Source organism: Salmo salar, chromosome ssa02 (assembly GCF_905237065.1).
Source record: "Salmo salar chromosome ssa02, Ssal_v3.1, whole genome shotgun sequence".
Classification (NCBI taxonomy): Eukaryota; Metazoa; Chordata; class Actinopteri; order Salmoniformes; family Salmonidae; genus Salmo; species Salmo salar.
In genome coordinates, this window is record NC_059443.1 from 37011993 (window position 1) to 37035798 (window position 23806).

Sequence of the window (23806 nt, forward strand, 5' to 3'; positions counted from 1 at the left end):
ATTGCCACTGCCTGTGCATATAATGAATTCTGGGTAATCCAGGGAATCGGTGAAACCAGGGTAAAATAGACCACAGCAGAAGAAACTGCATTACAGGTCTAGGTTAGAGGTGGGCATGAACCATAGACCATGTATGAACCTCTCTCTTACCCTGACTTGGTGACACCATATTCAGTGATACTCCAAATTTTATCTTGGCCCTCATCCGACATGTGCTTTTTCGTGCATCTTTTTTTAAATGTATGTCAAAATGTCATATCAGTCTTCCATGACGTAATATTGAATGATCCCTGTGTGCGGATTTACCTTCATCATAGTGAGTGCGCGATATGATTCCACTGCACCCGGGGCACTTCCGTTCCACAGAAGGCGATACGCACGAGCTCAGGCAGTGGGGCGATCCAGACACAAAGGAGGTAATTTGCTACTTGGCTAACGTTACTTTTAATATTGAATATGTCACTTGATTTATAAAATACATTGAAGTTCTCTGAGTGTATTCAACTTGTTTTGTATTGGAAAAGACGGCTAGTTAATGACAGACACATTTGTGGTGACACTGTCTGGCTCAGGAAATAAATCTAACGTTAGCTAGCTCAAGCTAGTAACGTTAGTAGCTAAGCTAGCTTCACTGTATGGTGTAATGTTGTATGCCAAATAACTAGCTAGCCAACTAACGTTAGTTAAGTTAAATATCTCAGAACGTTGAAAGGTTAAGGTGGGCGTCAACTTTGATGTAACTTCAGTATTTTGCGAACTTTGGCTACGGTCTGGGCAGTCAAACGGTCGGCTAATAACGGGGGTCGAGAAAATCAGGTCGGACGTTTGAGACTAGCGTTAACTAGCTAGCTAGATGGTTATGCTAGCCAGCTGTTAATGTCCACATAGTTAACCAAACCTAGTCCAACCAGCTTGACTTGCCACAAGCAATTGCAAACGTAAACTACTGTAGGCGAACTCACAAGCAAACTGCTGTAGCCTCTTCGCTCCGGGAGACCTGTAATTTACACACAAATCAATGTGTGAGATCATTGTCTTAACGTTTCAGGTCTCCCGTAGCGAATAGGCTATAGCAAAGAACTCCAGACCAGAAATACTAGCTAACATTAATTACTGTGAAGGAGGCCCGAGAATTTCCCCATCAAATGGTGGTTCGCCAAACAGACTAAGTAGCTGTTGTTCACCACCATGGTTGAACATATCATTCATGATCTATTACATTTGGGGAATAATGGAGGCTTGCCATATCGGGGCTGTCCAACATTGTTTGCGCAACCATCCATAATCACAATATTATTGCCAGGGGGTGACGGCTAGCCAGTTACTTCTATTTCAACTGAGCACTAGCCAAGCAGCAAGCTGTATGATACTCCCTAACCCAGTGGTTCCCAACCAGGGGTACTTTGCCTATCCACAGAGGGTACTTGAAGGCTCATGAGACCATAGGCCTACTGGTAAAATGCACATGAGGGGGTACTCTGGGCAGAGCAAAATTCTGTTGGTGGTACAGTGACCGAAAAAGGTTGGAAACCACTGCCGTAACCTAACTTAGCTAGTGTAAAAGCTAAGTTGAATAAACTGTATCCCCGAAAACCAGATGCATCAGGTTGTTGGCGTTGCCGCTAAGCCTAGGGACTCCCTAAAAACATTCCACCTCGATACAGCTATGACCGGAAGTTACTTTTCCTAGCAGGTTAGGAGAGCATTTTCACGAAACCTTTTCCTAACCTTAACCTAATTCTCCTAACCTGCTGCGTACGTTCTAACCTATGAAAAGTCACTTCTGGTCGTAGCTGTGTTGAAGTAGCATGTTTTTAGGTAATCTCAGCAAGCTGTGTTGAAGTAGCATGTTTTTAGGTAATCTCAGCAAGCTATGTTGAGGTAGCTGTTTTTTCCTAGAAAGTTTAAGGTGCTCTGTCATAACTGTAACGTTACTTCTTTTTGCAAATAAATGAAATTGCTTTCAAGCTATCAAAGCTACAGCTTTTTTGTTCTTCAACTGCTGCATCACAATCGCATTGTAGGTTCCTGCTCATTTCTTGTCCAAACCGGTATGTCGGATGAGGATTCGCGTGTCAGCACCAGCTCTTCATCTTCTTCCTCCAATCAAAACAAACCGAAGGACACACCTTGCAAGAAACGGGAGAGCAAAGCCAGTATGAGCAAGACCTCCAAGCTGCTATCCACCAGCGCAAAGAGGTAACACCCAAACCTCATGAAATATTGGCTGGTTGTCACACACAACAACAACAAAGTGACATTTAGTCAGAGGGGCGGGTTAATCTCCTAGATGATTGTAGCTAGCACTAAGATATTCTCTGTACTTTATTTGTTTCAAAATATTCTAGCCTCACTGTATTGGACCATGGCTGAGAAAACCAAGGTGTAAAAAGGTATGGCTGGGCAATCAATGATTGAACTGAAGGCATGTTTGTTTCTGCAGGATTCAGAAAGAGCTGGCAGATATCACGCTGGACCCTCCGCCAAACTGCAGGTTGGTTTTATTTGAGCTCATCTTCTCTGTTCTAATCCGTCCACAGTGTCTTTCGTATTGCCATGGTCAATACCTACAGGCGACTCTCCAAACAATAATGATTTTACCACTTATTCATAAAGGCTTGCATTACTTTCTGACTTTTCTCATGTCCCATATGCTGATAAAATAAAGCTGCACCTTCTATTTTGATCAAAATGTTTTGACTTGAAATGCCAGGCTGGATTAAGATGGTGGGGAAAAAAGAGTGTTTAGAAAATAGAGGTCGACCGATTATGATTTTTCGATTGCGATTTATTGGGGGACCAAAAAAAGCCGATACCGATTAATCGGAAGATTTGTATATATTTGTAATAATGACAATTACAACAATACTGAAAGAATAATGAACACTTTTATTTTAACTTAATATAATACATAAAATCTATTTAGTCTCAAATAAATAATGAAACATGCTCAATTTGGTTTAAATAATGCAAAAACACAGTGTTGGAGAAGAAAGTAAAAGTGCAATGTGCCATGTAAAAAAAAAAAAAAAAAAACAGCTACCGTTTAAGTTCCTTGCTCAGAACATATGAAAGCTGGTTGTTCAATATTCCCAGTTAAAGTTTTAGGTTGTAGTTATTATAGGAATTATGACGTGTCGACTATTTCTCTATACCTTTTTGTATTTCATATACCTTGGACTATTGGATGTTCTAATAAGCACTTTAGTATTGCCAGCCTAATCTCAGGAGTTGATAGGCTTGAAGTCATAAACAGCATTGCTAAGAGCTGCTGGCAAACGCAGTAAAGTTTGAATGAATGCTTACGAGCCTGTTGCTGCCTACCACCGCTCAGTCAGTCTGCTCTATCAAATCATAGACTTAATTATAATATAATAAACACAGAAATACGAGCCTTTGGTCATTAATATGGTCAAATCCAGAAACTATCATTTCGAAAGCAAAATGTTTATTTTTTCAGTGACATGGGGAACCGTTCCTTATTTTATTGAACAGGTAGCATCCATAAGTATAAATATTACTGTTACATTGCACAACCTTCAATGTTATGTCATAATTGTGTAAAAGTCTGGCAAATTAGTTCGCAACGAGCCAGGCGGCCCAAGCGGTTGCAAGAGAAGTGACTCAATTTCCCTAGTTAATATTGCCTGCTAACATTAATTTCTTTTAACTAAATATGCAGGTTTAAAAATATATACTTCTGTGTATTGATTTTAAGAAAGGCATTGATGTTAGGTACATTCGTGCAGGGATTGTGCTTTTTTCGCGAATGCGCTTTTGTTAACCTCTTACATCTAGATGTTCCGCTAGCGGAACACCGCTCCAATATCCAATGATGGGGCGTGGCGCGAATTACAAACTCCTCAAAAATCCCCAAACTTCCATTTTTCAAACATATGACTATTTTACACCATTTTAAAGACAAGACTCTCCTTTATCTAACCACATTGTCCGATTTCAAAAAGGCTTTACAACGAAAGCAAAACATTAGATTATGTCAGGAGAGTACCCAGCCAGAAATAATCAGACACCCATTTTTCAAGTTAGCATATAATGTCACAAAAACCAAAACCACAGCTAAATGCAGCACTAACCTTTGATCTTCATCAGATGACACTCCTAGGACATTATGTTATACAATACATGCATGTTTTGTTCAATCAAGTTCATATTTATATCAAAAACCAGCTTTTTACATTAGCATGTGACGTTCAGAACTAGCATACGTTCAGAACTAACTTCCGGTGAATTTACTAAATTACTCACGATAAACGTTCACAAAAAAACATAACAATTATTTTAAGAATTATAGATACAGAACTCCTTTATGCAATCGCTATGTCCGATTTTAAAATAGCTTTTCGGTGAAAGCACATTTTGCATTATTCTGAGTAGATAGCCCGGCCATCATGGCTAGCTATTTTGACACCCACCAAGTTTGGCACTCACCAAACTCAGATTTACTATAAGAAAAATTGGATTACCTTTGCTGTTCTTCATCAGAATGCACTCCCAGGACTTCTACTTCAATAACAAATGTTGGTTTGGTTCCAAATAATCCATAGTTATATCCAAATAGCTGCGTTTGTTCTTGCGTTCAAGACACTATCCGAAGGGTGACGCGCCGGCGCGTATCGTGACAAAAAAAATCAAATTATTCCATTACCGTACTTCGAAGCATGTCAAACGCTGTTTAAAATCAATTTTTATGCGATTTTTCTCGTAAAATAGCGATAATATTCCGACCGGACGACGTTGTTTTCGTTCAGACTGAACATGTAAAATGGACTCTTCACGTGCATGCGCGCGCCCGTTTCATTGTTCTCAGATCGACCACTATCCAAATGCGCTACTGTTTTTAAGCCAGGGACTGCAGAGTCATCATTCAACTTTCTGGCGCCTTCTGAGAGCCTATGGGAGTCTTAGAAAATGTCACGTTACAGCAGAGATCCTCTGTTTTCGATAAAGAGGCTATAGAAGACCAAGAAATGGTCAGAGAGGGCACTTCCTGTTTAGAATCTTCTCAGGTTTTGGCCTGCCATATGAGTTCTGTTATACTCACAGACACCATTCAAACAGTTTTAGAAACTTTAGGGTGTTTTCTATCCAAATCAAACAATTATATGCATATTCTAGTTTCTGGGCAGGAGTAATAACCAGATTAAATCGGGTACGTTTTTTATCCGGCCGTGAAAATACTGCCCCCTATCCTAAACAGGTTAAATCACCCCCCGTTTGGCGAAGTAGGCTGCGATTCGATGATAAATTAACAGGCACCGTATTGATTATATGCAACGCAGGACAAGCTAGTTAACCTAGTAATATCATCAACCATGTGTAGTTAACTAGTGATTATGTGAAGATTGATTGTTTTTAATAGATACGTTTAATGCTAGCTAGCAACTTACCTTGGTTGCTTGCTGCACTCGCGTAACAGGTGGTCAGCCTGCCACGCAGTCACCTTGTGGAATTCTACATGAAGCTGAATTTTACATCTCCCACGTTATATTGGGTCAGCCTTGTAGTCATCACTCCCTAGATAATTCCCACTACATGTTCAGCATGTACCAAGGATAAAGGCTGATCTGCTCTGAGGAAATCAATATAGGTCATGATACAGAGGCATGTCATCAGGGATCAGGGATTGGTTGTGAATGGAGGCTTCTTCTTTGAAGCTTGAGAGAAAATGTACTGTTCTCTCAAGCAATATAAAGCTGTGGTCACCAAGCGAGTATAACCCCAAGGGATAATAGGCTCTAAACAGTTTGACAGACACATTTTTTGCAGGTGCAGTAGTTTAAAGGGACAATCGATTCATCCATTTTGGGACTTCTGAATTAATTACATGTACCCATAACTTATTCTATAACCTTATGAGCTTAGTTCAACTGTTGTACCCCATTAGAATCCAAAATATATAAGAATGTTTCACTCCAATGGTTGTAAACAAAGTAAATGTTAACCATGTTTTGAGGCTATATAGTGATTGTTAAAACTATAATTTCGAAATCATGGATGGCCAGTCTCACCATCCATTGCTCTGTCTATGAATTTGAGTGGTTACATTTCTCTAGCCCAATCCCTTAGCTTTTTACATAAACTGGTGGGGAGAATGCTTTGTCATTTTTGCAACTGCTGATTTGCAGCTTTTAAGTTATCTGTCCCTTGTGGCAATGAGACAAAGTACACACAAGTGACCTGAGCCATAACAATAACAAAGAACGTTGTCCGGTTTACACCAATTAGGGAGACTGTTCGCCTTTGGTTTTCCTGGTGGGTAACGACAAAGGAGTGGGCTAAAGCACTTACAGATCTGTGACCAGGCTAATAGTTTAACATAATCTGTAACTTTCTCTCATTTAATACCAGCGCTGGTCCCAAAGGAGACAACATCTATGAGTGGAGGTCAACCATCCTGGGACCACCGGGGTCTGTTTACGAGGGAGGGGTCTTTTTCCTGGACATCGCCTTCACACCCGACTATCCCTTCAAACCACCCAAGGTACTGGGCAATCGTCAGCTTCCAGTCACTACTTACTCTCTACAAAACAGTCATCTTGGTTTAGTTCTACGCAATGAATGGGACAGATTTACTTAGCATTAATTTGCGTGTTCTTCAGGGTATACGCAGCAAAAAATGCGACTGGCGATGACGACCGTGTTTCTGTCATATTACGCTGCTGCTAAATTGTTGCCGCCACAGCAGCAAAAAAAAAGAAAAAAAGCGATACTCCTACCGAGACTCACTTTCCAGTTGCTAGAGAGCTATTTACATGTGTGCCTCTGTTTGTGCGTATTGTGTGTGTGCGAGTCGGGTCATTTCCAGAGAAGGAGGAGAGACAGGTAGCCTATGCAATTTGATACATAACAACAACACTAACTAAATAGGCAATTTGAAACATAGCGTAGCTTGGCTAGTTAGCTCACTAGTTAACTTTTCTGTTCTAAGTTTAATTCCATGTGCTAAAAACAAATCTAAACGTTTCATAATTTGTTCAAATGAAATTCTATAATATTTGGATTGTTTTGTCACATTTGATCATTTCATTACAATATGGAATTTCTCTTAAGAATGGTGAAATGAGGATGACTGAATTTCCTCCAGTTTCTAGAACACAGCAGGCAGCATATCTACAGTACTTACCATCCCTGTGGTTTGACAGGTTTTCCCTGTTAACATGTGGAAGTACTCTCATTAACCAACAGGGGGCATTTGACACCTCCACTTGGGTGCCAGAACAGTCCATGGATGTGATTTTCTTTCACATTTAGATATTTTCTGCCTTGTGTGTTTAAATGATTCTGTGAATATAGGTTAGTCCCATATTGCGCCTCAGTAGTTGACGCTTGAATTAAGTCCAGGACGATACCAGTATTGCAATTTTTCCATGGCAAAAATGAAAACACGAAGCAGACTAAACTCTTTGGTCCTTTAAAAGCCTGTTGTATAGGACCTCCCGAGTGGCGCAGCGGTCTAAGGCACTGCATCGCAGTGTTGGGTTCCCAGGCTGTGTCACAACTGGCCAGGACCAGGAGTCCCATAGGGCGGCACACAATTGTCCCATCGTTGTCCGGGTTGGGGAGGGATTGGCAAGGGGGGGGGGGTTTACTTAGCTCATCGTGCTCTAGTGACTCCTTGTGGCGGGAAGTGCGCCTGCAGGCTGACTCCGGTCATCAGTTGAACTGTGTTTCCTTCCGACACAAGTATTACGATACTGGTATCATCCCGGCCCTACATGTATTGTCTTTTGCCCCAATAAATGTTGATCCACTTTAATAAATAACTATACTGAACAAAAATATAAACGCAACATGCAACAACTTCAATGATTTTACTGAGTTACAGTTCATATAAGGAAATCAGTCAATTGAAATAAAATCATTAGGCCTTAATCTATGAATTTCACATGACTGGGCAGGGGCGCAGCCAATCAGAATAGGTTTTTCCCCACAAAGGGCTTTATTAGAGACAGAAATTCTTCTGTTTCATCAGCTGTCCTGGTGGCTGGTCTCAAACAATCCCACAGGGCTCCCGAGTGGCGCAGCGGTCTAAGGCACTGCATCTCAGTGCTAGAGGCGTTCCTACAGACACCCTGGTTCGAATCCAGGCTGTATCACAACCGGCTGTGATTGGGAGTCCCATAGGGCGGCGCACAATTGGCCCAGCATCGTCCGGGTTTGGCCAGTGTAGGCTGTCATTGTAAATAAGAATTTGTTCTTAACTGACTTGCCTAGTTAAATAAAATTAAAATAATTTTAAGAAGCAGGATGAGGAGGTCCTGGGCTGGCATGGTTACATGTGGTCTGCGGTTGTGAGGCCGGTTGAACGTACTGCCAAATTCTCTAAAACGATATTGGAGGCAGTTTATGGTAGAAAAATGAACATTTAATTCTCTGGCAACAGCTCTGGTGGACATTCCTGCAGTCAGCATGCCAATTGCACGCTCCCTCAAAACGTATTTGTGGTGTTGTGACAAAACTGAACATTTTAGAGTGGTCTTTTATTGTCCCCAGCAGAAGGTACACCTGTGTAATGATCATGCTGTTCAATCAGCTTCTTGATATGCCACACCTGTCAGGTGGATTGATTATCTTGGCAAAGGAGTAATGCTCACTAACAGGGATGTAAACCAATTTGTGCACAAAATAAGCTTTTTGTGCGTATGTAAAATGTGTGGGATCTTTTATTTCACCTCATGAAACATGGTACCAACACTTGTTGCGTTTTATATTTTTGTTCTGTATAGATTTTGATCTAGAGTCTCTAGCCTTGTTATTATGTTTAATATGCACATGGCATGTATGTTTTCTACTTCTGTTTTTCCTCAAGGTAACGTTTCGGACGAGGATCTACCACTGTAACATCAACAGTCAGGGGGTGATCTGTCTGGACATCCTGAAGGACAACTGGAGCCCCGCCCTCACCATCTCCAAGGTGCTGCTGTCCATCTGCTCTCTGCTCACAGACTGTAACCCGGGTAAGATATCCATCGGGGAGCCTAACTGGCTTCCTTGTCCCCTTTTACTTGTTTCTCTTCAGATTTGCATCTGTCCCATGCTGGAAATATGATACCAGAGCAAATATTAGTATTCCTGACTCTCGAGAAGGGTCAAATTGAATCTGCAGGTAACATGGTAAATAGCAAATACCGGTCCATTTCTTTGGTGTCATTTTGTGCTCTGATGTGGATTACTTTTTTAAAAGTTATGGGTATCACTTTGAGGCCCACACACAATGCCTTATATTGCATGTATAATTCCTTATGATACCACTACAAGCTGGCATAACTCATAAGTAGTTATAAAATGCGTATAATTCATCACTTGGAGCAAAGTAATTGTTTCAAGATTCACCACCACCCTCTAATTGTTATTTCCCTCATGTTGTTTTTCACTTTCAGCTGATCCCCTGGTTGGAAGCATCGCCACCCAGTACACGACAAACAGAGCCGAGCATGACAGAACAGCCAAACAGTGGACGAAGCGGTACGCCACATAGAGCACAGCCGTGTGGGGGGGGATTTCTATTTCAGATTTTTACTACTTTATTGTCTGGTATATTTTTTGGTTCCTGATTAAGTTATCTGTGCAGATATGAAAATAAAGAAAAACAATGAAACAATATGTAATGTCATATTTTATTATTCTCCGTAGGATACTCCACTGCTTAGCTAATCTCCTGAAATATAGTAGGCTATCCCTCAAATAAAATGCAGAAACAGTGCCATAAAAATGTGGATTTCACCTTTTAACATGGAACTACAGTACAGTTGTACCACAATAGCTACAAATCTAAGTACTTTTTTACACAGTTCTGTTGTCCATGTTATACTTTTTAATAGCATTTAGTTATTGCAAAATAACATGGTAATCTCTCACTTGAAAAGCCAATGGAATTTTGTGCTAGAGGAACAGTGCAAGCTCATATACATACCGTGGGTGCTTGGTTATGGTCAGATGAAGGATTAGTGATAAATTGCCTCTAACTACAGTGTATTCAAAAAGTATTTAGACCCCTTGACCTTTTCTACATTTTGTTACGTTATAGCCTTATTCTAAAAGGGATTACATTGTCGTCGCCCCCCCCCCCTTGAGTCTTCTTGGGTATGACGCTACAAGCTTGGCACACATGTTTTTGGGGAGTTGGTTGGATGGGGAGCATCGCTACACAGCTATTTTCAGGTCTCTCCAGAGATGTTCGATTGGGTTCAAGTCCGGGCTCTGGCTAGGCCACTCAATGACATTCGGAGACTTGTCCCGAAACCACTCCTGCATTGTCTTGGCTGTGTGCTTAGGGTAGTTGTCCTGTTAGGGGAACCTTCACCCCAGTCTGAGGTCCTGAGCAGATTTTCATCAAGGATCTCTATACTTTGCACCGCTCATCTTTCCCTCATCCTGACTAGTCTCCCAGTCCTTGCCACTGAAAACATCCCCACAGCATGATGCTACCACCACCATGCTTCACCGTAGGGATAGTGCCAAGTTTCCTCCAGAAGTGACGCTTGGCATTCAGGCCAAAGAGTTCAATCTTGGTTTCATCAGACCAGAGAATCTTGTTTGTCATGGTCTGAAGGGCCTTTTGGCAAGCTCCAAGCGGGCTCTCATGTGCCTTTTACTGAGGAGTGGTTTCTGTCTGGCCACTACCACAAAGGCCTTATTGGTGGAGTGCTGCAGAGATGGTGGTTCTTCTGGAAGGTTCTCCCATCTCCACAGAGGAACTCTGGAGCTCTGCCAGAGTGACCATCGGGTTCTTGGTCTCCTCCCTGACCAAGGCCCTTCTCCCCAGATTGCTCAGTTTGACTGGACGGCCAGTTCTAGGAAAAGTCTTTGTTGTTCCAAACTTCTTCCATTTGAAAATGATGGAGGCCACTGTGTTCTTGGGGACCTTCAATGCTGCAGACATTTTTTGGTACCCTTCCCCAGATCTGTGCCTCAACACAATCCTGTCTCGGAGCTCTACAGACAATTCCTTCGACCTCATGGCTTGGTTTTTGTTCTGACATGCACTGTCAACTGTGGGACCTTATATAGAAGGGTGTGCTTTTCTAAATCATGTCCAATAAATTGAATTTACCACAGGTGGACTCCCAGGTTGTAGAAATATCTCAAGGATGATCAATGGAATCAGGATGCACTTGAGTCCCAGAAAAGGGTCTGAATACTTAGGTATTTCAGTTTTTTCTGTTGTATAAATTTGCAACATTTTCTAACAACCTGCTTTTGCTTTGTTATTATAGGGTATTGTGTGTAGATTTATAAGGATTAAAAAAAAATCCATTATAGAATAAGGCTATAACGTAACATAATGTGGAAAAAGTGAAGGGGTCTGAATACTTTCCGAATGCACTGTATGTACAACATGCCAATGTGGTTTTGCAGCAGTCCAATAAGTGGCTGTTTTACCCTTTACAAAGAACAGCTGTTCTAAATGGATGTGAAATGATTTGAATGAAACTACAGTAACTTTGGGCCCTGAGGTTTAAACCATGAAATGAATAACTGGTATGGCAATATCTGATTAGGAATAACTAGGTTTTATATTTATTTTTGTTGAAAATGTACGTACGCATTTTAGAAGCGCACTGGACAATGTTTTAGATGCTCGGTTGGACAATGATTTTAAGCTGCATGAATATACATAAAAACAATACATTTACCAAAATATTTACTACTTATGTTATTATTGGAATGACTTGCATATCTGTTTCCATCTCACATGGACCCTAGACAGTCATTTAAAGTCCAAGTACACTCACTCGTCAGTAGTATTAGCCGGATTACTTTTAATCAAACTAACTCTTGCCTGTCAAAATACATCTGGCATTTGAGGTTGACAGACTTTTACCTCTACTGTGTGACTTTACTAGAGCAGTAGGTCTATGATAGGAATGATACAGGCTTTTGAATGTTGATGACATCAGTGCTCAAATTTGTACGCACATGGATTATGTAACTTTCCAGTAGGGACACAAAGCTTTCTAGCATATTCTTTATTACTGACATTAATAGTAGTAGACCCCCTATGTACCGTTAGGAGTTTGTCGTTTTTGAGTTCCTTTTCTGAACTATACATATGTTGCATTCCTTCTGTACCACCTCGATGTAATCCAATGGAGGATGGTATAATCACAATGCACTGCCTATGGATTCACTTTATGCGAGGTAGTCTAGAGATTTGCTTGGAGCAGTCCCGATTATGTTTATCATTGTGTTAAAGCTCTAATGCAGCCATTATTTGTTACCATTATTATTTGAATCTCTATCAAATCATTTCTGGGTAGCAATTAAGTATCTTACTGTGATTGTTTTTCCATTTTAATGGAAAAAAACAACTCAGAAAATAGCAATTTCTCAAGCAGTGGTTTTGCTAGGACTGTATGGGAGTGGACTGAGTGGGGAGATAAAAACAGAAAACTAGTCGTTATTGGCAGAGGGGTTTGAAACTCTTATTTGTATATTAACTAATTTGCCGCCTGGTGATGTCACCAGGCAGGCCAAAACTCCATCCCACCAAAACAGGCTGAAATGTCAGGGGTCTTTTCAAACAGCTCTTACACTAAAAGGGCATTATCATTTTCACAGTATTATTCCAAGCTCATAGTGTGGATATATAGTGTTTGTGTTTGCGTGTATAACATAGGCAATTCACGTTTTTGACTGCACTGAGCCTTTAACTCTGCCTCTGGTCTGTAAAAGTGTGTCACTGGGTTAAAGTGACTCAAGCGCCCAGGCAAGTGGGAGTGGCTGACAACTGGGTCACATGGTTAACACACTATTTAGAACATTGAGTACAGAAGAGTCATTCAACAAGGGACTTCATCCAGCGTTTCTCATCTTGTTACATATCTTTAAATATACAAAAACTATTCAAGTTGTATTAGATGCCTCAAAAGTCTCGGGCATTTTGACTGAAAGAAGAGCAGAACTTGTTTTGTTCAGGATACTGACATGGGAGTGCAGATAATTATATTCACGCTACAAATATTTACTACAGTCATGTAGTTGAGACTTAAATAAGAAACAGTGTTGAGCTTTAGATGATCGACGCTTTTAAATTGAGTTTGTTACAGTGTAACCACTGTGCTACTAAGGATAATCGTACTTTGCAATCCTTAAAGTCAAACTGGCGAGTTATTGACAAGACATTTAGTCAGCGTAGGTTGCTTTCTCTAAATATTCACGGAATCGCGGTGCCTGCAGACATGGGATCAATCAAGCCTGGTAAGACCGGCTTTATTATCCGTGCTATTACAATGTTACAATGTATCTTGTCATGTAATTGAAAGTGTCCACCTCTCGCTACATTGATCAGTTACTTGTTTGCAAATGTGTTACTTTGTTACAAATCTAGTGTTACTGTTGCTGTTTAGAATCAATGTGTCGTTCTAAGAATCTGTTCTAGAAAAAAGCTTGTGCAATCTCATTTATCTGTCCACATTTTATTTAGTTGTGTGCTTTTTATAAGTTATATATGGACCACAATTAGAAACCTTCTAATAGATGATTTAGCTTTTCTGGTCTGCTTATTGTCAAGCCATGTACATGGTTAGGAATGCCACTGTGCTACGGGTTTTTTTTGTTTTGACACTTCAATGTTCTGCTTTGCTTCACCTCACATGGACCAGGCTGCCTAGCCATGTGCGGATGCTTCTCGACTCTCACTGCTCATTGGTCGAAAAGAGGCTGTAACGCAATCATTGCATAAATCTGCACGGAGTCCAAGCTCGAGGGCGGTATGCAGGTCCATGTGAGACTGAAGGAGGCAATTTTGGTGCCCTAGATTTGCTCTCTTTTAGACATGACAGCTCCACATGTGGGTGGGTTTTGGAAGCGAATAGTTGTAGCTGGTTAGCTAATCATGGCCAGGTCTTCGAGACCATTAACGACATTTAGGGCTACATAGTATAATATATTAATTTATGTTGATTTTGTTTCTGAGCCTCCTGTACACCAAGCAACAGGTGTATTATTTTCCTAGCTGGGCTTATTTAGCCCATATTTAAGCATTTGGTTTAATGTCAACCTTCTTATGTAATAACGTGATTTAACACCAGTGACTACAAGAATAACTTTGCTTTTGCCAGTGTAACCGATGTGAAATGGCTAGTTAGTTAAGGTAGTGCGCGCTAATAGAGTTTCAACCGGGTGACGTCACTCGCTCTGAGACCTGAAGTAGTTGTTGTCCTTGCTCTGCAAGGGCCGCGGCTTTTGTGACGCGATGGGTAACGATGCTTCGTGGGTGTCAGTTGTTGATGTGGGTTCCAACCCAGGTTGGGGCGAGGAGAGGGACGGAAGCTATACTGTTACACCAGAAAGTAAAAAGTATGTTATAGTATTGTGCCCTATCAAGCAAAAGAACTGCTCATAAATGGAAACTTAGAAAAATGACTTCAGCGTTTTTTAATTGTCGAGCCAAATGAATTGTAGTCAGATCATTGGAGATTAACTGTTGTCTTTTTTCCAGTTTATTTTGTATTCATATTGACCCTGAGCTCTGACATTATCTGGCAGTTACTGTCTTGTTGCTTGGTACACCCACTGGAATCACGATTTATTTTTACAACGCAAACTTGTGTTCATACATTTATTTGTATGTGGCTGTCAGTGTCAGATAGTTTGATACTTGTTTCAACAAACAACAATAAATAATGCCAAGGTAAACCATAGTAACTACAGCCTAAAGCTTAGTGATTCAAGGTAAAAAGCAGTAACTGAGGTGAGCGATTGCATTTACTGCTTTTTTCTTTGGTTTCACTAACTTTTACCAGCCACAGCAAACATGAAGTCCCATTTTATCAGAAACACATTTTGTCCACATGATAGATCATGATAGATCATGTCCAGTTACTGCTCTTTTGCTTTGTAGAGGGCAGTATTATTCAATATAATATATTATAGAAGAACTGAGAAACCCAACCCCCAAATAAATAAAATAAGTGCATACAAATGATTACAGAAACACATTATTTTTCACATTACACTGTAGTGTCATGTTTTGATGGTACACCATTAACCCTCTATGGCATAGAGTTGCCCTCAGGCAACAAACTACCTTTTTGGACCTCACACCACCCCTTGAATTTTTTTAATAAAAAATAATATATATGATATCACCTGACATGTCTGTGTCCAATGAAATGAGGGGCTGAAGTGAGTGTGGCCTTTTGTCTGGGGGTGGAGCAGTCCTTTCAGGAAGCAAAGCCGCATGGCACACAGTGCCACCAATTGGTAAGATAAAATCACTTATTAACATGTCTAAATTGAAATAACGTTATATAAAAAAAAATATATGTGCATGAGTATATAAAGAAGTATGTTTGATTATTTAAATACTTATTTTGTTTTTAATTATATACTAAAACTGTGTTTTTTGGTTTGTTGCCTCAGGGAAACATTGTGCAGTTAGACCACTTTTGTTCGGGCAATGACATGCTAAGGTGTGGAGATGTGCGCGGATGCATAATTATGACCATAGTCAATGTTTTTACCTTACTATCTACTGATACTTACAGGAAATGCAGTTAGGGTCATTCCCTCTGACAGTGAGGACAGTGCGCTTGAGGAGAGTCAGGAAGAGTGGATCCCCGAATCAGGTTTGAGAGACAGTTAGGGGGTCAGTCAGCAAAGTAATGTGTGTGTGTGTGTTTGCATGCGTGTCAGTGGATAAAGAAGGGTATATGACACATTCAAATGTGTGCTTCCTGCTTTCTTTTTTAAAGGAGAATGCCTGTCTGTTGACAATGAGACTGTGTCTGAGGATGAGGATGAAGATGTAGCAGAGGTTGATCTTCCACGCCTACCCCGGAGGAGAACACCCCACAATGCATACTTCAATGCTTACCCAGAATGGCAGGGCCTGCTTTCAAGATCTGATGATATCAGTACTTCATCCAGTTTTTCTCTGAAGACATTCTGGAAGTTATTGTAGGGCAGTCAAATCTATATGCGATACAATGTAACGCAAACAAGCCCCTTAACCTCACCTGCAAAAGAATTGGAGCAGTTCCTGGGTATTATGGTGTACATGTCATTGTTTGGTTTACCAGGCACCCGCATGTTTTGGAACAAAGCTTGCCGAGTGTCCCAAGTAGCTGTGACCATGATACTGAATAGATGGGAGGCCATCAAAAAATTCCTGAGGTTGACAGGTGGGATCGCAAGCGAAAGATGATCACAAGTCCCCTGCCCTGCTGTGGTGAAAGAATATAACAAGAATATGGGTGGGGTGGATCTGCTTGAATCACTGATTGCACTGTACCGGAACAAAATCAGTTCAAAGAAGTGGTACCACAGGCTGGTGTTCCACTTCCTGGATATGATCATCGTGACCATCTGGCTGCTCTACTGAAGAGATTGTGAAGGCACTGGCATGAGAAAGAAGGAACAAATGAAGCTGTATACCTTCAAGTTATACATCGCTGAAGGCCTATGCAAAAGTGGAAAGACTCTGGAGCCCAAGAAAGGTCGTCCCAGTTCCACAATTGCTGGTGAGTATGAGGAGAAGAGGAGAAAAGGACCCGTTGCTCCAATTCCAGTCCCTGATGTGGGCCTGGATGCCACAGCCCACTGGATGATTATGGCTGAAAAGAAGGGGAGATGCAAGGTACCAGGGTGCACAGGTACACCAAAAGCCAAGTGCCAGAAATGTGATGTCCACCTCTGTTTCACATCCACCAGAAATGTGATGTCCACCTCTGTTTCACATCCACCAGCAACTGCTTCCTGAGGTTCCAAACAGAATCGGAAATCAGAGTGTGCTTTGTCAAAAAGAGAAACACCGATTCAAACATTAACCCACACAAACACACATTCAGAAACACTGAAACACACTCGCACATACAGGCTAACCCCTCCAAACACACACATACACACCACACACACACACAGTCATTTGGATGTTGGTTTATATGAAAAGTGAGAAACATTTATACATGAGGTGTTAGTTGTAATTAGTAGTAGTTTGTTTATTTGATTCTTGATGTTTTGACTTTAAAGCTTCTAATTGTGATTGGTTGTAACTATTTGTGGTTGATGTTTGTCTAAATAAAACTCGTTCTAATTCATATATTGCTTGTTTTCCTTATTCCACTTACCATATGTACTATAGAAAACTAGACACATTTTATGATGGATATATTAATAGGGACCCCCAAGCTCCCCAAAAAATCAGGTGAAATATTTTTCCCCCCACAAAATAAAAAGTAATGCCATAGAGGGTTGAGTAATTTAGGTCAAATGGAAGATATTTTGATTAGGTTTCTGTGTGTCATGTAACACACTTTATCACCCTGTGCCCAAAAGTCTAAATAAAGTATTTCTGTGATTATTTGTGTTTTTGTTCCAAAATGTTCTTCAATAATGGTAACATGTATGACCCTGGCTGGGACTGCAGGCTTTGCTGTACTATTTAGGTTAACTGTAAACACCCATAGAGCCAGCTTGTTATGTAACAGTGGTGTTATTCAATCGCCAGGCATGAGGTCGTAAAACAGGTCAAACAACAGGACAACAACAGGCTCTATATTGGGAGTGGCAAGGGTAATCAGGCAGATGTTTTATGGTTTAATTACGCTTATATATGGTTTATTATTTACCTTTGACATAGTTGGTCGATTTCCATCACTATTATAACCTTACTCTGACTTACAACGGGGTAAAAACTTAGAATAATAATTTGTCTCTCTTAGTTGTAACAAGATTACAACTATTACGATCAAGATTATGACTTCAATATTATGTTTTTGATATGACGTATATTTGAATTATATTCCAATAACCTTTTGTGTTTTTTTTCCTTCTCCCCTCAGGTGGTGTAATAACCTACATCTCTTCTGGCTCCGCCTCCAGCCCGGAGTCCTGTTTGAGTGACAGCTGCAGCAGCAGCTACCTGTGCTCCTCTCCGCCTCATCCCTCACTGCCAAGCCGGGCAGTAGGAATCATGGTGGACGTCGCCCGCGCTACAACAGCCAAGCACCCACGTAGCCGCGGCACAGAGAAGACTGGGCGATCTACCTCCGCCAAGAGCAGCATCACCAGTGAGTGTATTTCAGTCCTGGAAATACATTCAGTGTGGCAAGGATACTAGATATATTCAGTTTGGCAAAGGATAGGAAATGCATTGTATGAGTTGCCACACTGATCCAGGTAATAGGTGCATTTCGTATTCTCAAGTCTACATGAGTCATCATCGTGTACGGGTGGAACAGTACATTTGTTAGAGAGGTGTGAATTAGTAGTAACATTGCGGTGCGTTTCGCCTTACAGAGATCAACGGCATGGTGTTGTTGTGTAAGGTGTGCGGCGACGTGGCCTCAGGGTTCCACTATGGCGTCCACGCCTGCGAGGGCTGTAAGGTAAGACTAGTTCTGACTGCTTCTCATGGAATGCCACACTGCCAGTCCTAGGTTTCATTCATGTTATTCAATGGCTCTGTGTCGTAAGTGTTTTAACAGTGTCATTCGTGTTTTAACTTGGTAATAACTGCGCACAAACAAAGTTTTCTGTGATTGTTCTCAGGGTTTCTTCAGGAGGAGCATCCAGCATAGCATCCGGTATAAGAAGTGTCTGAAGATGGAGAACTGCACCGTCATAAGGATCAACAGGAACCGCTGTCAGCAGTGCCGCTTCAAGAAGTGTCTGGCTGTGGGCATGTCTAGAGACTGTGAGTCTCCACTTTTAAATGTACAAGAAGTGTCTGGCTGTGGGCATGTCTAGAGACTGTGAGTCTCCACTTTTAAATGTACAAGAAGTGTCTGGCTGTGGGCATGTCTAGAGACTGTGAGTCTCCACTTTTAAATGCACAAGAAGTGTCTGGCTGTGGGCATGTCTAGAGACTGTGAGTCTCCACTTTTAAATGCACAAGAAGTGTCTGGCTGTGGGCATGTCTAGAGACTGTGAGTCTCCACTTTTAAACGTACATAGAAAATAATAACGGAGTTTTTCCCAAAAGGAAATACAATGGTTAATGGGGGTGAGGGGTTTCTTTTTACAGTTTGATGGATTGACTGACTGTAGGGATATTTCAGACCTTATTAGTGATATATGTACTAATGTGTGTTCTATTTGATTTCCTTCTCCAGCTGTTAGGTTTGGCCGCATCCCAAAGAGAGAGAAGCAGCGCATGCTGCTGGAGATGCAGAACGCCATGAACAACATGATGATGAACAACAACAGCCAGCTCCACGGCACCCAGAGTCCACCCTGCCCCATGGGAGGGCTCCCCGATGACGGCAGCTCCTCTTCCTCTGCCTCGTCTTCCTCATCTATCTCGTCTTCATCAGGCTCCAACCCTTCCTCACCCCGTTCCGCTCCAGACTCCATGGAGACCGGCTCTAGCTCCGCCTCTTCCTCTTCGTCGGATAGCGGCGATGACGAGGTTCCTCCTTCCAGGGTGTGTCACCGGGGCACATTCTCGTACCGCCGTGAGCAGCAACAGTCCATCAAAGAGGAAGCGGAGGAGTCACCTTCGCCGGTCGCCGGGGAAACTGTAAAAGACAGGAGAGACAGCCGCATGGAGGAACTGCAGGAGAGCTGGAACCGCTGCAACGAAGGCGCCAGGGGTTACCAGCCTAGTTGCAACAGCCATCAACGCGTCACCAACGGTCCCTGCCGGGAAGAGAGAGTTGTTTACCAGCAGCAGCCTGCGCAGCTAAACGGCGACCCCAGTGGCCGCATAGCAGAAGACTCCTACAGCCTCCATCACAGGAGCCACAACACAATGCACAATGTACAGACCGTCTCCAATGGTTACAGTGGACCATCATACAGCCTACAGGACCACAAGACAAACTTGGTGAGTGTCCTTTTATCATTTAATTAGCCTTCATTGAAACATTGAGGAGATTGAAGGTCTCTTTACAAAATGTTACAGTAGAAATACATTGTATACTGCACACCTGAAATTACCCCATAACCATGCCTAAAGCACACATGGAAAATACCTAAAAAGGCCTATCCTCTAAATCCCCCCATTTTGTTTCTTCTGCATTATTGGTCCTGTGTCCTGTTTTCCATAACTGAGGGCCCTGTTCTCGACTCTTGTCACCCTAGGTCATTCCTAGTCTCTATGTGGACCCCAGCCAGCGCAGCCAGGAGATCTGGGAGGAGTTCTCCCTGAGTTTCATCCCGGCCGTGCGCGAGGTGGTGGGGTTTGCCAAGAGGATCCCGGGTTTCCGAGACCTCCCGGAGTACGACCAAGTCAGCCTGCTCAAAAACGGAACGTTTGAGGTAAGAATCTCTGGACTCTGACACCAAAAATAGATCTTTCCCAACTCTGGCTGTCGTGTTCCAACTGAACATTACACTCTCTTTAACTCTGAGTGTTGAATTGGCAAAATATATTACAGTCTGTAGATATCTTATGGTGGAGTATCAGTGTATTCTAACTCAACATTGAACTCTCTAACCCAGTTAGGTGGGCATTATCACTGTTGAATTCTGCCAGTATGTTGCCCAGTGCTAGTCACCATAACCCCCCGTTCTAACACACCCTCTCTCCCACCTCTCTCCCTCCAGGTGCTTATGGTGCGCTTCGCCTCATTGTTCGACGTGGCCGAGCGCACCGTGACCTTCCTGACGGGGAAGTGTTACAGCTTGGAGCTGCTGCGCTCGCTGCGGGCCGGGGAGCTGCTCACCTCCATGTGTGACTTCAGCGAGAAGCTGGCCGCTCTGCAGCTGGACAAGGATGAGATGAGCCTCTTCGTTGCCGTCGTCCTCGTCTCCGCCGGTAAATAACACTGTAAACAGTGTCCTTGTAAAACACAGTGTCCTTTTATACACACTGTAATTGTAAACACACTGTCCTCATATCACTGTACTCTGTTCTCTGGCTGACTGGTTGGCTGGCTGGCTGTCCTCTGGTTGGCTGGCTGGCTGTCCTCTGGCTGACTGGTTGGTTGGCTGGCTGGCTGACTGTATTATGGTCTTGTGTTTAAAATGGCACCCTATTACCTATATAGTGCACTACTTTGGTCAAAAGTGCCATTTAAAACACAGTCCTGTACATACCATTCAGCCACTGGTGTTAACACACAATACTTATGTGTATGATGAAACTTAAAGCCTTCTTTCATACAGATTGTTCTTATGCTCTGTTCTGTGATCAGATCGTTCGGGGATCCAGGACTTGAAGTCAGTGGAGGCGCTGCAGGACACGCTGATCCGAGCGCTGCGGAGTCTGATCATGAAGAACCACGCCAACGAGACTACCACCTTCACCAAGCTGCTGCTGAAGCTGCCCGAACTGCGCTCCCTCAACAACATACACTCTGAAGAACTGCTGGCCTTCAATGTGCACTTGTAATGGGGCACTCACAATAGGGCTCATCTGACTCCTAATACCCTCCTTCCACACTTTGAAACCAGGACTGGCCTCCTCTGCCACTCCGATACCAGGACCAAGAGGAGAACTTGGGGACCTACCGTTTCCAGTCAACCAACTCAGTGTATTTCTCCAGAATGTATTGAGAAGTTCTTCTTTTGGACTATGTTGATAGGGACAAAGGTCAGAGAAGAGAAGATACTGTACTCTAGTCATAGGAGAAGGCTTGAGAACTGAGCTATTGCTTGTGTGTGTGTGTGTGTGTGTGTGTGTGTGTGTGTGTGTGTGTGTGTGTGTGTGTGTGTGTGTGTGTGTGGGGCTTGTTGTTTTACCAAGTTAGAGACACCTTTCTATTTTTAAAGAAAAAGATGAAGAAATGCTATACCAGCTTTTTGAAATGATGAAGTGCAGAACTACTTGGTTTTGTTTGTGAAATCCATTTAATTCCAAGGTGTATTGCTCACGAGCAGTGTGAATGTGATGATTATGCTATCTATTGGATGTTTCATTCGACACGCTCTAGCGGTTCTGGGGGGAGGCCAGGGGGGGCCAGTGCCCCTGTGACAACAATTTTGGACCCCCTTGTGGCCCCCCTAAATGTGGAGTATGAAATAAGTTTTACATAAGTAATTTTTGCCATCGTTCTTTTTTTATATCCGTTATTAGACAGTGGCAACGCGGAACAGTAATTTAACCCACACATTTTCTAGAGGGACGGCTTTAGGCGGAACACAACAGTATCGTACCACATGCAAAACGATATGACAACAATAACGTCTAATGTAACTGGCCCCTCTAACAGTACAACTGGCCCCAGCTTGGCCCCCCCAGTTAAAATGGTCTAGAACCGCCACTGTCGACACGCAATATCAAATGGTCACTGTTTTCGACCCAATATGTTTGATAAAAGCCCTCAAGACTCAATGTAAACATCTGTCTATCAAAAAGAATGCTTGATGAATCTGATAATTGCTGCAATTGCATGGCTGTCCTTAAGTGAACAACTTGACATTGTCGCTCCCAACCCTCCGAGGAAGGAGTCATTTATTTATTTTTGAATTGTTCAACTGCATTGTCATCTTTACTGTCCTTTGTGTAGGGTATTTAATTTGTCTGAATATTTAGAATATTTAATTTTTGCATGTCTTTGTTAGCTGCTTCTACCACACCTCCTTCTGGGGAGTTGTTGATTGTACACTTTTTCAGCAACACAACTTTGCACATTGTGTTGTGGACTGTCAACCTCCAAAAATCACACATGTCAGCACAGACCCACATCATGTGTGCATGATGTGAACACGGTGATACTGAAGTGTTCCTTAACTGATTCCCCACCTTCCTCACAGTGAGGAGTTACTGGGTGGTTATGACTTTACCTCCTGGCATTTCAGCACAGCACTGACTTTAAAACTCATATTGTTTCCCATCTGTTGTTTTTTTTGGAATGTCTGTATTTGTCTCCTTTTACTGACAATATTGCAGTTTGTAAATAATAGTTATGCTATATCTATCATATAAATAGTATAAATACAAGTGAAGTTATTTACGGTGTTGAGTTTTTTGTGTGCAATATGTTTGAACTGATTTGGTGATCTAAGATGAGCATCTATGAGGGGTAAAGCACTAAGAACTGTGGGTATGTGGTTAGTTACATTGTGATATCATTTGTAGGAGTACCGTTATTGTATATTGATTTTCCATATTACAAACCAGGTTCAAATAATTGGCCTAAAGCACAGGTGTCAAACTCATTCCAAGGAAAGCCGAGTGTCTGCGGGTTTTCGCTCCTCCCTTGTACTTAAAAAAAAGAATGTACCTTCATTTAACTAGGCAAGTCAGTTAAGAACAAATTCTTATTTACAATGACGGCCAAACCCAGATGACGCTGGGCCAATTGTGCGCCAAATCACAGCCAGATGTTTTTCAGCCAGGATTCAAACCAGGGACTGTAGTGACGCCTCTTGCACTGAGATGCAGTGCCTTAGACCGCTGCGCCACTTGGGAGCCCTTGGTTGATGAATTAAGGTCACTAATTAGTAAGGAACTCCGCACGTCTGTTTGTCTAGGGCTTAATTGAAAGGAAGAGCCTGCAGACACTAGGCCCTCCATGGAATGAGTTTAACAACCCTCACTTAAAGTGACCACCCAACTCTGGGTGGTCACTTTAAGTACCGGTAACCACAATGTGGACCTGGAATGCAGTGACTAGGTTCCTCCACAAGGGCTCGCTGTCCACATCTATATGTCGTACCACTATTTCCATGTTGGAAACTGATATCAGTATATTAGCATAGAAATGTGCAAATGTTTATTTCAAGAGAATAACTTAGCTTTTTTTTTTGTAGTACAAAGTACAATGTCCAAAAACATCAGCAGAGGAGCTGCCCAGAGACCGACAGAAGTGGAGTCTTTGTAGCCGGTTTATACAGGTAGCCTAGTGGTTAGAGCGTTGGACTAGTAACCGAAAGGTTGCAAGATTGAATCCGT

The 23806-nt window shown here is 42.1% G+C and overlaps 2 protein-coding genes and 1 long non-coding RNA gene across 3 annotated transcripts; all 3 read left to right on the forward strand.

Annotated features, from left to right (window-relative positions):
* Window positions 1-307: 307 nt before the first annotated feature.
* On the forward strand, window positions 308-9624 carry LOC106582094 (ubiquitin-conjugating enzyme E2 E1). The gene is made up of 6 exons (XM_014164838.2): window positions 308-416; window positions 2025-2199; window positions 2444-2494; window positions 6370-6502; window positions 8831-8978; window positions 9402-9624. Exons 2-6 carry the CDS (start codon window positions 2054-2056, stop codon window positions 9497-9499), a joined length of 576 nt encoding a protein of 191 aa, XP_014020313.2. The 5' UTR covers window positions 308-416; window positions 2025-2053; the 3' UTR covers window positions 9500-9624.
* Window positions 9625-12768: 3144 nt separating this feature from the next.
* Window positions 12769-22861, forward strand: LOC106582110 (nuclear receptor subfamily 1 group D member 2). The gene is made up of 8 exons (XM_045703326.1): window positions 12769-13221; window positions 17808-18035; window positions 18265-18353; window positions 18517-18661; window positions 19080-19792; window positions 20050-20226; window positions 20515-20725; window positions 21105-22861. Exons 1-8 carry the CDS (start codon window positions 13038-13040, stop codon window positions 21299-21301), a joined length of 1944 nt encoding a protein of 647 aa, XP_045559282.1. The 5' UTR covers window positions 12769-13037; the 3' UTR covers window positions 21302-22861.
* On the forward strand, window positions 13229-17063 carry LOC106582118 (uncharacterized). The gene is made up of 2 exons (XR_001323251.2): window positions 13229-15228; window positions 15720-17063. It is a non-coding gene; the product is annotated as an uncharacterized lncRNA (long non-coding RNA).
* Window positions 22862-23806: the final 945 nt, after the last annotated feature.

Coding starts and splice junctions, on each gene's coding strand:
- LOC106582110 (XM_045703326.1), top strand. CDS start 13,038: ATGATCGACGCTTTTAAATTGAGTTTGTTACAGTGTAACCACTGTGCT. Junction 18,036..18,264: donor CGCCAAGAGCAGCATCACCA/GTGAGTGTATTT, acceptor TTCGCCTTACAG/AGATCAACGGCATGGTGTTG. Junction 19,793..20,049: donor AGGACCACAAGACAAACTTG/GTGAGTGTCCTT, acceptor TTGTCACCCTAG/GTCATTCCTAGTCTCTATGT.
- LOC106582094 (XM_014164838.2), top strand. CDS start 2,054: ATGTCGGATGAGGATTCGCGTGTCAGCACCAGCTCTTCATCTTCTTCC. Junction 2,200..2,443: donor CTATCCACCAGCGCAAAGAG/GTAACACCCAAA, acceptor TTGTTTCTGCAG/GATTCAGAAAGAGCTGGCAG. Junction 2,495..6,369: donor GACCCTCCGCCAAACTGCAG/GTTGGTTTTATT, acceptor ATTTAATACCAG/CGCTGGTCCCAAAGGAGACA.